A 12,891-nucleotide genomic window follows, 5' to 3' on the forward strand; every position below is an offset into this window, starting at 1 on the left:
GTATCTTAATTGGATTAAAACCAGCTGGTCTAGAGGCTTTCATGTATAGAAGAGGAGTAGGTTTGAAATGGTAATTATGTAAACATGGGAAGTTTAGAATCAAAGGTTTCAAGGGGGAAATTTGCATTTTAAAATAAACCGTTCAAAAGAATGGGTGAAATATTATACCTACTCAGCAGGAGCCAAATAATATTTTTAATTTTTTCAAAGCTTACTAAGAAAATTGGTATTATGAAAGGGTCTTATTATTAGAAGAGGTAAAGTTCAAAATATATAGTGATACAATGAAAATTTGCATTCAAAGAGGAAAATATGTATGAAGGAATAGAAGGCTGTTGGCGAAGAGAAAGAGGGATTCTAAGATCTAAAGCCTCCAGCCAGTAAGCCTCAAGCTGCTGTCTACAAGGACCCAGGGCTGAAAGAAACTAATTTTGAACGCAACTGTCCAGGGTGTGTTTTGTCAGGGGTCTGTTTAATTTAGTTTTTATAAAAACCTCTTGAGACTTGGTGGTCTTATTATAACTGAACTCAAAGCCTGCATCTTGAAACATACAAATTGCAAAAAATTGGTTATGACAGTTATTTCAAGTTTCCCTCTGGGATTTGAACAACTCAGCCTTTACCGTCAGCTGTGTCATAATAGACAGCTTTTCAAAAACATTTTTGGAGCAACTGACGCTTTAAGGAATGTAGTAACTGTAGCTTTAAGACTTATTGTACTGTGTAGTATTCATGTGACAGTGTGAACGAATCAGCTCTAAGCGCAGGGAACTTTAGGGGTGGAGCTTTTGTCTAGTTGTGGGTCTTGATGGAAGCATGCAACTGCTGCTGAAGCCCTGTAAATAAAGTTCACTGTTTCTTCTGAACCTGTCTGGAAAACCAAGTCCATAACAATTTTCATTCAAATCTAGTGAATCTTCATTTTTAGCACAAAATATGGCTTTCCAATAATAAGTTGCATCAAATAATTGTAACAGCCATTTTGCCACACTTATCCATTTTAAGCATCTCACCCATTCTATCCTTCAGGGAATCTTGCCATCCCCGTCCCTCAAGGAAATCATCTCTTCAGTCATGGTAAATTAGTTGGGGGGCCACAAATACCCCGCCTCACTATCACAGCTGCCAATTGTTTGCAGTTGCATGTGCATCAACCATTCCAATCTCAGGCACCAACCAACAAATCAACCTACCAATAAATACACCTCTTAAACTGACCGAATAAAAGAGACCAGACATAAAATCTAATTATTATAATTAATATTATATCCCTGTCACAGTTCAGTAAAAGGGTGCAAGGCCCAAGCCCCTCAGTTTGAATAACTTCACTGAACACTCACTGGTGCAAATGTAAAAGTAGATTGCACAAAATACTCCAAGAGATGTGTACCTTTGACCCCAGTGTTTTGCATGGCTAGTTCTGCCCATAGACCATTTACATCGTTTGCTATTTTAGGTCAGTAGTTTTCCTGAGCATAGTCACTTATTCTCTGGCCTTTCTTTAAAACGGGGCCTTTGACAGCTTCATAAGTAATCTCTACTGCTTTTGAACATACCGTCAATCATCAACTCCAATGCTCGGCTGTGTGCATTTCTGTGCTCCTCACTTGGGAAGCCTGTACAGTAAATTGTAATTAATTACTTTGATTGTCTATGTGTTTATGCAAAAAGTATTTAATAAATAACTCAACCACAAATCTCAAGGTCCCAGGTGTTCCAGTCTGGGCCGAGATCGCTGGTCTTGCCAGTCAGGCATCAGCCAATTAGTGACATGGCAGTAACAATAACTTGTATTTATATAGCGCTTATGATGCCCAAGCTTTTTCACAGGAGTAATTTCAACCTGATTTGACACTGAGCTGTATAAAGAGATATTAGGAAAGGTCAGGGAGGTTTTAAGCAGAGCATTGAAGGGAAAAAAAGTAGATAGTTAGAGATATTTGAGTGGGAATTCCAGTACTCCAGATCCCAACAGTTCTTTGGAAAAGCAATTACCAATGGACCAGTGCAAGAACCAGAATTGGAGTAGGTCTAACTCAGAGGGTCGTGGGACTGGAACATGTTACAGAGATAGGGGGAGATGAGGCCACATATAGAGATCTGAAGACAGGAGAGCTTTCAAATCAAGGCGTAAATGGACAGGGGGTCAACACAGGTCAGTGAGCAGAGGGGTGATGACTGAATGGGATTTGATGAAAGAGTTCAGATATATTGGTAGTACAGATCTGCAGATGCTCAAGTTTTAGGAGGATACAATATAAGAGGCCGGTTACAACACTAGAATAGACAAGTCTAGTGACAACAAATGAATGAATGAGGAATAACAGCAGATGATGAGCTGAGGCAGGGTTGGAGCTGTCAATTTTAGAGATTAGACCGGGGGGTGGGGGGGGGGGGGGGGGGGGGTGTAGGCAAGGGACCAGGGGGCAAGGCGAGGGCGTAGATCTGGGAGGGGGGGGCAAGGCGAGGGCATAGATCCGGGAGGGGGGGGGCAAGGCGAGGGCGCAGAACCAAGTGGGGGAGAGGTGAGGGTGCAGAACAGGGGGCAGGGGGGTGCGCGAGGCGAGTGCGCGGAACCAGGTGGGGGAGAGGTGAGGGCGCGGAGCCGGGGGGGCACAGAGCCGTGGGGGTGAGGGCGCGGTGCCGGAGGGGGTGAGGGCACGGTGCCGGGGGGGGGGGGGTGAGGGCACGGTGCCGGGGGGGGGGGGGCGGTGAGGGCACGGTGCCGGGGGGGGTGAGGGCACGGTGCCGGGGGGGGTGAGGGCACGATGCCGGGGGGGGGGGGGTGTGTGTGTGTGAGGGCACGGTGCCGGGGGGGAGTGAGGGCGCGGAGCCAAGGGGGGGCGACCGGACACCAAGCCCGTGGTGTGTCATCATATCGCGGTCTGGGTGCTCACCCCGAGCCCCGCACTCACCCTCAGGGCCAGTTTCTCGGCCACCCCGGGCGGGAACCCCAGCCTGTCCTCCCTCAGCACCATCAGGCGGAAAAAGTCGGTCTTCCTGTACAGGAACCCGAAGAAAACCTCCAGAAAGTTCTCGATCTTGCCGACGTGCTGCAGGATGCCCAGCAGCGCCTGGTCGTACATCTCGGTCATCTCGGGGGGGCCGTCCATCTCCGAGCCGGGGTGGGGGGGGGGGGGGGGCGGGTGGTGGTCAGTGAGCCTCCCGCCGTCCAGGCCTCAGTCTCAGTCTCGGCCTCGGCCTCTCCTGAGCCTCGGATCCCGGGGAGGTCCGAACAATCGTTATTCTTCCCCTCCTTTAAAAACCCGCTCCGCTTTCCGGCGGCTTCCCCCGACCTACTTCCGCCGTCCCACCGCCACAAAAATTCCCCCGATCGCTTGGTCCCGAAACGAAAGTTCCCGGACGGGCGAGTGGGCGGGCGGAAGGAGAGAAGCGGCTGATGGGAGCAGCTCCCGGACTTTGGGTTCGTTTCTTGAACTTTCGCTCATTCCACATTTTCCGCTGGCGGCCACATTGGTCATTAGAAGCCGCCCGCGCTTTTCAACAACAACAAAAAAAATGAAAGGTCCCCGATCATTAAAAGTTTAGGGGAGTCTGCGAGACCCAGACCCAGAGAGAGAGAGTCCCGCATCCCTACTCGCTGCTTCAAGCCGAGAATTCAACATGAGGCGCATATAAATACTGGTTTACCGGCGCCGGCAAAGCCTCGAAATTATGCGCAGAGCAAGGTTCCCGGAGACGGCGCTGTGAGACCCAAGGACAAAACCAGCAAGTTGCTGTCTGGCTGACCAGAGAAAGTATCTTCATCAGAGTCTTAGGCTCGACAGCATCTGCGGGGAGGAAGACCCTGTCATACCTAACACAAAGCAAGACCCTGTCTTCCCAGACCCCGTCTTCCTCCCCAGACACTGTCTTCCCAGACCCCGTCTTCCTCCCCAGACCCCGTCCTCCTCCTCCTCAGACCCCGTCCTCCCCGCAGATGCTGTCAGACCTGCTGAGCCTTTCCAGCTATTTTTTGTTCTCGTTTCAGATGTCCAGCGTCTGCAGCCTTTTGCTTTTATCATAGAGAGAGTGAGAGAGCATCTGCTCTTCTTCAGCTCCTGCCTCGGGGTCTTCGATGCCTGGCTGGGGTGAATGGTGGTGGGTGCGTTGAAACAGACGAGGGCATGGGAAAAACTGGTGAAGTTGGAGATGTTTACTCAGACAACCACGTTGAGGGAGAAGGGAAATAGAGAGCTACGATTATGAATTTAGATCAGGGAGGCTCACGTTCTTAATTAGCACATTCGTTTAGATAATATCACCAACTTTAACTTTAACACCTATGTGTTCTATTGTACTATTGTTGTTGACATCTTTTGATGATCTGCTTCTATCACTGCTTGTTTGTCGCTACAACCACACCAACCCCCTCCACCTCTCTGTCTCTCTATCTCTCCGCCCCCCACACACACACCTTAAACCAGCTTATATTTCAGCTCTTTCCTGGACTCGAACTCAAGTTCTGTCGAAGGGTCATGAGGACTCGAAACGTCAACTCTTTTCTTCTCCGCCGATGCTGCCAGACCTGCTGAGTTTTTCCAGGTAATTCTGTTTTTGTTGAGGCTCACGTAGAGCGTAAATACCAGAAGACACTTGGTGGGAGAGCTTGCTGAACGGCTTGTTTCTGTGCCGTATATCCGTATATACTATAACCTATATTGATCTTAAATCAATAATGAGTTGCCATATATGTCCTATAAGAGAAGCCATAGAATATTCACAGACGATTGTACATCGCCTAAAACTCAGGCTGGGAAATTAAACGGAACTGCTAATGAAGGAATTTGTAGTCAGCAGCCCTCTCCCAAGCTTTCTTCAGAACCTGGTACCATTTTCACTTTTAATTGGAGACGGAGTGAACCAAAAGCACTTTTATTTTTATTCATTCATAGGATGTGGGCTTCGCTGGCTGGGCCCAGCATTTATTGCTCATCCCGAGTTGCCCCTTGAGAAGGTGGTGGTGGGCTGCCTTCTTGAATCACTGTGTCCACATGGTGTAGGTACACCCATAGTGCTGTTAGAAAAGGAGTTCCAGGATTTTGACCCAGCGACAGTGAAGGAATGGCGATATATTTCCAAGTCAGGATAGTGAGTGACTTAAAGGGGAATTTCCAGATGGTGGTGTTCCCATCTATCTGTTGCCCTTGTCCTTCTAGATGGTAGTGATCGTGGGTTTGAAAAGTGCTGTCAAAGGAGCCTCGGTGAATTCCTGCAGTGCATCTTGCAAATGATACACGCTGCTGCTACTGCAGGGAGGGAGTAAATGTTTGTGGATATGGTGGCAATCAAGTGGGCCGCTTTGTCCTGGGTGGTGTCAAGCTTCTTGAATGTTGTTGGAGCTGCATTCATCCAGGCAAGTGGAGAGTATTCCATCACACTCCTGATTTGTACCGTGTAGATAGTGGACAGGCTTTGGGGAGTCAGGAGTTGGGTTACTCTTCGCACGATTCCTAGCCTGTGAGCTGCTCTTGTAGCCACAGTATTTATATGGCTAGTCCAGTTCAGTTTCAGGTCAATGGTAATCCCCAGGAGGTTGACAGTGAGGGTTTCAGTGACGGTAATGCCATTTGAGATCAAGGGGCGAAGGCTGGATTCTCTCTTGTTGGAGATGATCATTGCCTGGCACTGGTGTCGCATGAATGTTACTTGCCACTTGTCAGTCCAAGACTGGATATTGTCCAGGTCTTGCTGCATTTGGACATGGACTTCTTCAGTATCTGAGGAGTCATGAATAGTGCTGAATATTGTGCAATCATCAGCAAACATCCCCACTTCTGATCTTGTGAAGGAAGGAAGGTCATTGATGAACAGCTGAAGATGGTTGGGCCTAGGACACTACCCTGAGGAACTCCTGCAGTGATGAGCTGGAGCTGAAATGACTGAGCTGCAACAACCACAACCATCTTCCTTTTTGTTAGGTATGACTCTAACCAGCGCAGAGCTTTCTCCCTGATTCCCATTGACTCCAATTTTGCTAGGACTCCTCAATGCCACACTCGGTCAACCATTGCCTTGATGTCAAGGGCAGTCACCTCACTTCTGGCGTTCAACTCTTTTATCCATGTTCGATTCAAGGCTGTAATGAGGTCAGGAGCTGTGTGGCCCTGGCAGAACCCAAACTGGGTGTCAGTAAGCAGGTTATTGCTAAGCCAGTACTGCACGATAACACTGTTGGTGACCCCTTCCATCACTTTACTGATGATTGAAAGTAGACCAACTTCACACCAACTCTACCCTGACACTCTCAAAATAAGCCAAAAGCATAGTAAAGGAAAAATGAATGTTTAATCCTGAACACCATTAAATTGCAATACATCTGCAGGGCAGTGGGACAAAGATGGATCCAATTAAAAAGGAGGTTGAAATTTTAAAATGATGGCTTTAAGTAGGGAGAGCTGATGTGGATACATGCCCAAAAAATGAGCTAGATTTGTCAAATTAATTTACTCAGATACATTTATTTCTTCATTTGCAGAATTACCCAGATTTGCACATTGTTGCTAATTTCAATGTAATTTATCTTCAAGAAGGATGATTGGTTTGGACCTTACACAATCAGCTGCTGAGGTGCCCTGTGCTCATGTTGCCCTCAAATGGGAAAAGATGGCACAGCAGTTTGATTCACATAATGCTATTCTGCTTAACATTTTCAAACCCTAACCATCAAATTCCTGAACCTTCTGGACAGTGTTAAAAGGGAAATACTGCAGGGGCTGGAAATCCACAAAAGCATTTCAAGCAGAGCAGGAGGCATCATTGGGAAGGGCAAATCAGTTAGTGTTTTGGTTGCAAACCAACCCAAATCTGACGAGGTAAACTGTCATATTTAACACAGCCTGAACAAGGGAAGGACATGCGGTATAAAGATACATCCAAAGAGAAAAATTTAGTAAAATTTTCTAAATCATAGAGTAATACTCAGAAACAATAATCAATCACAAACACCACAATAAAATTATATTGTGAACTTCAGTACAAGGAATAGAGTGTCAATTCGCAATTGTAAATGTTTGCAGAAACCAAATTTGTGCTTTCCCAATCTCCACATTGTTGTTCCCTGGTATAGTCCTGATCCAGGGATGAGTGGCCGAAGACAAGGTCTGAAAATTAGTGGCTGAAGGCAAAAAGAAGAAAATTTTGTTGCAAGGAATTTGGTAGACAATATAGAGCAAAGTGGCAAAGTCACTGCAGCATGCGGAGCTGGAAAATTATGGCACTTATTATGAGCTATGGTGAAATGCAAATACTTCTCAGCTACTTGAAATGGGGAGAGTTGTAAAAGAACTGAGATGAGTGCAGTGCAGCTCATTTTTCTCAATCCAACAGCCATCTGATCTGCCAGAAGGCTGACTTTCCAGTTACCTCATTATAAAGGTACAGAATATGAACCTTGCCGAAATATCAGCGATACCTGAGAGAGGGGGAGAGGAGGGAAGAGCAAGGGGGGGGGGGGGGGAGAGAGGTAAGAGGGAATCTCCTATGGTCGTTGTGCGTTAACTGCAGTGTGAGCGCAGCATGCCTCCCGGTCAGTGACATGTCCAATCTGACGTGGAAGCCAAATTGCGGATTGTGGGGGCACGTACAGAGCAGGGTTGGGAACAAATACTCTCTCCCCCACCCCACTGCCCCCGGAAAGTCTGCATGGCCAACCCTGTTCCTGTGATTATCTGTGATTGTCCCACACACTCACCTCGTTCAACATCGCCACACCCAGTTAACATAACTCATGGTCACTCAATGCAGTATTACTAGAAAAGGCCAATTAGCTATCAAATGGTTGCAGGGCCTCCATTCTATCCCCTGGGCTTTTTACTCCTTCTCCTGCTCCCACACTGACTTTTTAGCTTGGGACCAGGTACCACTGATAATCTGTGGAGAACTCACAGGGTTGAGATATGGGTTATGTGTGAACAGGAGGCATGATTGGAATACATTGATGGGTGGATTCGGAGTAGTTGAAGGTCATGCATTTCCACGGATCCTACCAAGTAACTACAAGATTCAAACATTGGTCATAGTGAGGCTGGTTCAATAAAGGCATTCAAGAGGGAAGTGGGTTATTAGCTGAAAAAGGAAGAATGTGCAGCGCCACAGGCAGAAAGTGGAGGATGGGACTATGTGAATTGCTCTTTCAGAAACACAGCGAGCAAAATGGCCTCCTTCTATGCTGTAACAATTCTGTGATTGTATGATAAGTTACATGAATCAGAGGCAATGTGATTGACCTCAGGGATTCCAGCATCTGGCCAACATCTGGTCATCCACATGACCAGTGAACAGATAAAGCAGGAATTTGTCTTGCAGTCTTCAATTTACCATTTGGCGAATGCAGCAGAGCCTTTCATGATATTGATATCATGGATGATTTAAAGGTGTTTCCCCAAAGTCACCTGGGAACAATGTCATTTTGTGTGCGTGTGTGTGTGTGTGTGCACGTGTTTATTTTACCCTTAGAGCATGTAATTCAATTTTCAAATAACCCACCAGAAAAGCCTTTTTACGTAAAAAAGCAAAAGTTAGTTTATTTCATTGTACTGCTGTGGAACACACACACAAAGATCACTTAAAAATAAAGATAAAATGATACTTATAAACATAAGTCAAGATTAGTCTATATTTGGCGCAGGCTGATATGTTTTGTAGACGAGGTGTTGCGTTGTCTGAAGTGAAGGTCTTGAGGTTGCAGAGTTGTGTCTGCAGCGGTAATGGCTTCCACTGTCAAATTGCCAGAGGTTGCTTTAACAGGTGAGCTCATGAAGTGGATTAAGGATTTACAAGGACGAGAGGTTCCTTCTGTTCTGCGATGTAGCACCTTCAGCTGCACAGTTACTTTACAGCAGACCAGTAGCTGTATTTAGATGCCTTTCTCAGTCTCTCCCTTATGGTTTCAAGATGGTTCTCTGTGCATCTTCCTTTTTCCTGTCCTTTTCAAAACTTCTTGCAGATGAGGCAAAATTGCCACCATTATCATGTGACCTGTACAACAATGCTAAGGCATTTTCCATGTAAGGCAAGTGGTAATTCCAATACAGTTATTCAAAGTTTCCTCACCCGTTTGCAGTGATCAAAAGGGTCAAGGCTGTTCATACCTTACAGTGGCTTATCAGTTAGTATCTTTGCGTTTGAAGGAAAAGGCATCAAATCAATGAGCTTCTGTTTAGTCTCTGGGAGCACTCACTGAATTTCAAATATCTTTGTCTGAGGAATGCATTCTGCTCTCCTCGGGAGGCAAGTGATTGATGACCTGCAGCCATTTTGAGAACAATCTTTAAATTCAATCCAAAGTTTATTTTAAATGTGACCTCCAGAACAGCTTTTCTAAAAATTTGTAATATCATAACTGCGCGCTGACATTGACAGAAGGCGGTGTCAGAGCTTCTCTCCTGAATACTTACAGAAATATGGTTGAGGCATGAGAATAACATTCCTTGATGCAAAAATGGCCAGTCTTAGTAACACTAAGCGAGACTCCGAGGAGCTGGCTGACGGGTGGATGGCGTCAAGCGAGGTCATGCAACGAGCAGGAGGTGCTCTGAGCTGGTGACAGCTTTCTTTTTATTCTTTGTGGGCATCACTGGCTCAGCCAGAATTTTTGTTGTCCACTCCAAATTTCACTTGAGAAGATGCTTCTTAACCGCTGCAGTCCATGTGGTTTAGGTACTCCCACATGGGAGGGAGTTCCAGGATTTTGACACAGCGACAGTCAAAGAGTGGCAATATAGTTTCAAATGAGGATGCTGTGTGGCTTGGAGAGGAACCTGGAGGTGGTGGTGTTCCCATGCATCTGCTGCCTTTGTTTTTCTAGGTGGCTGAAGCTGTGGGTTTGAGAGGTGCTGTCGAAGGAGCCTTGGTGAGTTGCTGCAATCCACCTTGCAGATGGTAGACATTGCTGCCACTGTGCCTCAGTGGAAGGAGTGGATGTTGAAGTTGGTGGATGAGTTGCCAATTAATTGGGCTGCTTTATCCTGGATGGTGTTCAATTTCTTGAGTGTTGTTGGAGCTGCACGCATCCAGGCAAGTGGGAAGCATTCCATCACACTCCTGACTTGTGCCTTGTTGATTGTGGACAGGCTTTGGGGAATCAGGAGGCGAGTTACTCATCACAGGATTCCAAGCCACTGACCTGCTCCTGTAGCCACAGTAGTTATATAGCTAGTCCAGTCCAGTTCAGTTTCTCATCAATGGTAACCTTCAGGTTTTGATAGTTGGGAATTCAGTGATGGTAATGCCATTGAACATCAAGGGCAATGGTTGGATTTTCTCTTGTTGGAGGAGATCGTTGCCTGGTGCTTGAGTGGTGCGAATGTTACTTGCCACTGAGCAGTCTATGCCTTAACGTTGTCCAGGTCTTGCTGCATATGAGCACAGACTGTTTCAGTACCAGAGTTGTGAATGGTGCGGAATTCACCAAACATCAGCAAACATCCCCATTTCTGACCTTATGACTGGGGGGGGGGGGGGGGGGGGGGGGGGTGGGGGGGGGGTCGCTGTTGTGCAGGTGTGGAGGAAAGTTGGAAGGTCATTGATGAAGCAGCTGAAGATGGTTGGGCCAAGGACACTACCCTGAGGAACTCCTGCAGTAATGTCCTAGATCTGCAATGATTGACCTCCAACAACCACAACCATCTTCCTTTGTGCTAGGTATGACTCCAACCATGGAGTGTTGTCCTCCCAATTCCCACTGATTCCAGTTTTGCGAGGACTCTTTGATGCCACACTTGGTCAAATGCAGCCTTGAAGTCAATGACAATCACTCTCTCCTCACCTCTTGAGTTGAGCTCTTTTGTCCATATTTGAACTCCAGATGTAACAAGGCAAGAGCTGGGTGGCCCTGACAGAACCCAAACAGAGCGTTAGTGAGCAGGCTGTTTATGACTAAATTCCACATTGATTGTAATTATTTCCAAAAAGTGTTTTCTGCATCATGTGATTTGTGTATTGTATATTAAATTACTTCTAAACTATGAGTTAAGCTTGAAGTATCTTCAGACATTGTGAATTAATAAGAACAGCGTTGCTGAGAATGGCTATCAATCAAGTATTATGTTGTGCAGTGAAGATAGCTTTATCCTGATATTGAGTATAACATTCCGTAAACATGAGTTGTGTAATCATATCGATCCATTAACTACTTCAAACCAAGTTGGATTTTGCTCCTCTAGTACATCATTGTATTTGTATATTCTCCAGCTTAGACTCACATCCCCTTATCACAATGGTGAAAAGTAAAATTCGAAAGTTGACAGCATCAAAAACTGAATCAATAGCTGTTTGAATACATAGAAGTATCTTTTTCTGCAGCAGGTTCCAAAGTAAAATTATGTTGGATAACGTTTTCTTTGCAAATCTGGGCCGATGGAATTTTTTTCTATGTTGATGATGAACCAGAAATTGCCAAAAAATTATGATAGTCAATAAACAAGATTAAGACAAACACCAAAGTCATCATACCGAACCCAAGAATATGCAGCTTGAACTCAGCCTAGCCACTAACTGGGGTTCAATGTCGTAGGGACTGGTAGTTGAGTTAAATGACATTGGGACATCAGAAAATAGTTTTTACCTATAGACCTTGGGTTTTAGGGAGTCAGGAAGTGAATTATTCAGCACAGAATTCCCAGTCTATGGCCCAGCATGCTTTCACTGTGCCACTATGCTCACGTTAAAACCTCAAAATATTAGCGTGACTGAACACAAATATCTTTGCAGAATCACTTTTTAATCCCAGGCTTCTTCAGCTAGTATAAAATAGTATAACTATTTTACTGCAGAGCAAATTTTCAATGTGACTTTCAAACCCTTGTGCACTCTTCTTAAATCTTTAACCAAAGCAGCATTTAAAAATGCTGCATTTCATAAAATCTTTATGAGGTTCTGCCCGGTACTTGGGTCTGGAAAATCTCGAAGGGAGAAGAAACAGAACTGAACATCCAAGGTCCACGGAAGGCACATCGGGAACAAAAGTTAAATAAAATTAAAACCACGTGACCCAGAGTGCAGCGTGAAAACAGGCTCATATGGCCCAGGTAGACTGGGAAAATCAGGTTGGTAGCGGATCCCAAGAAAAGGAATTTGTGGAATGTCTATGAGATGGCTTTTTGGAGCAGCTTGTGGTGGAGCCCAGTAGGGAACAGGCAATTCTAGATTTATTGATGTGTAATGAGGCAGATTTGATAAGGGAGCTTAAGGTGAAGAAACCCTTGGGAGGAAGTGACCATAATATGATAGAATTTACCCTGCAATTTGAGAGGAAAAAGCTGGAATCAGATGTAACGGTATTACAGTTGAATAAAGGCAACTACAGAGGCATGAGGGAGGAGCTGGCCAGAATTGACTGGGAGATGAGCCTAGCAGGAAAGACTGGAACAGCAATGGCAGGAGTTTCTGGGAGTAATTTGGGAGACACAGTAAAAATTCATCCCTAGGAAGAAGAAGCATACTAAAGGGAGGACGAGGCAACCATGGCTGACAAGGGAAGTCAGGGACAGCATAAAAACTAAAGAGAAAGTAAACAATGTGGTGAAGAGCCAGGGGATTGGGAAGCCTACAAAGACCAACAGAAGACAACTAAAAAAGAAATAAGGAGGGAAAAGATTAAATATGAGGGTACACTAGCCTGTAATATAAAAGAAGATTGCAAGAGTTTTTCTAGATATATAAAAGGTAAGAGAGAGACAAAAGTGGAAATTGGGCCACTGGAAAATGACGCTGGAGAAGTAGTAGTGGGGAACAAAGAAATGGCGGAGGAACTGAATAGGTACTTTGTGTCAGTCTTCACGATGGGAGACATGAGTGAGATCCCAAAGTTCAAGAGAGTTGGGGGGCAGAGGTGAGTATGGTGGCCATCACCAAGGAGAAGATGCCAGGAAAACTGAAAGGTCTGAAGGT

At 45.5% G+C, this 12,891-nt stretch overlaps 1 protein-coding gene across 1 annotated transcript in view; it reads right to left on the bottom strand.

Annotated features, from left to right (window-relative positions):
* The window catches only part of nudcd3 (NudC domain containing 3), a 36,427-nt gene extending 33,126 nt beyond the window's left edge, over positions 1-3,301 (bottom strand). Inside the window, exon 1 of the mRNA XM_041210191.1 lies at positions 2,916-3,301. Coding sequence (XP_041066125.1) covers positions 2,916-3,113 — 198 coding nt within the window. The 5' untranslated portion in view covers positions 3,114-3,301. The remainder of the gene's footprint in view (positions 1-2,915) is intronic.
* Between the last annotated feature and the right edge of the window lie 9,590 nt (positions 3,302-12,891).

Source organism: Carcharodon carcharias, chromosome 17 (assembly GCF_017639515.1).
Source record: "Carcharodon carcharias isolate sCarCar2 chromosome 17, sCarCar2.pri, whole genome shotgun sequence".
NCBI classification, from domain to species: Eukaryota; Metazoa; Chordata; class Chondrichthyes; order Lamniformes; family Lamnidae; genus Carcharodon; species Carcharodon carcharias.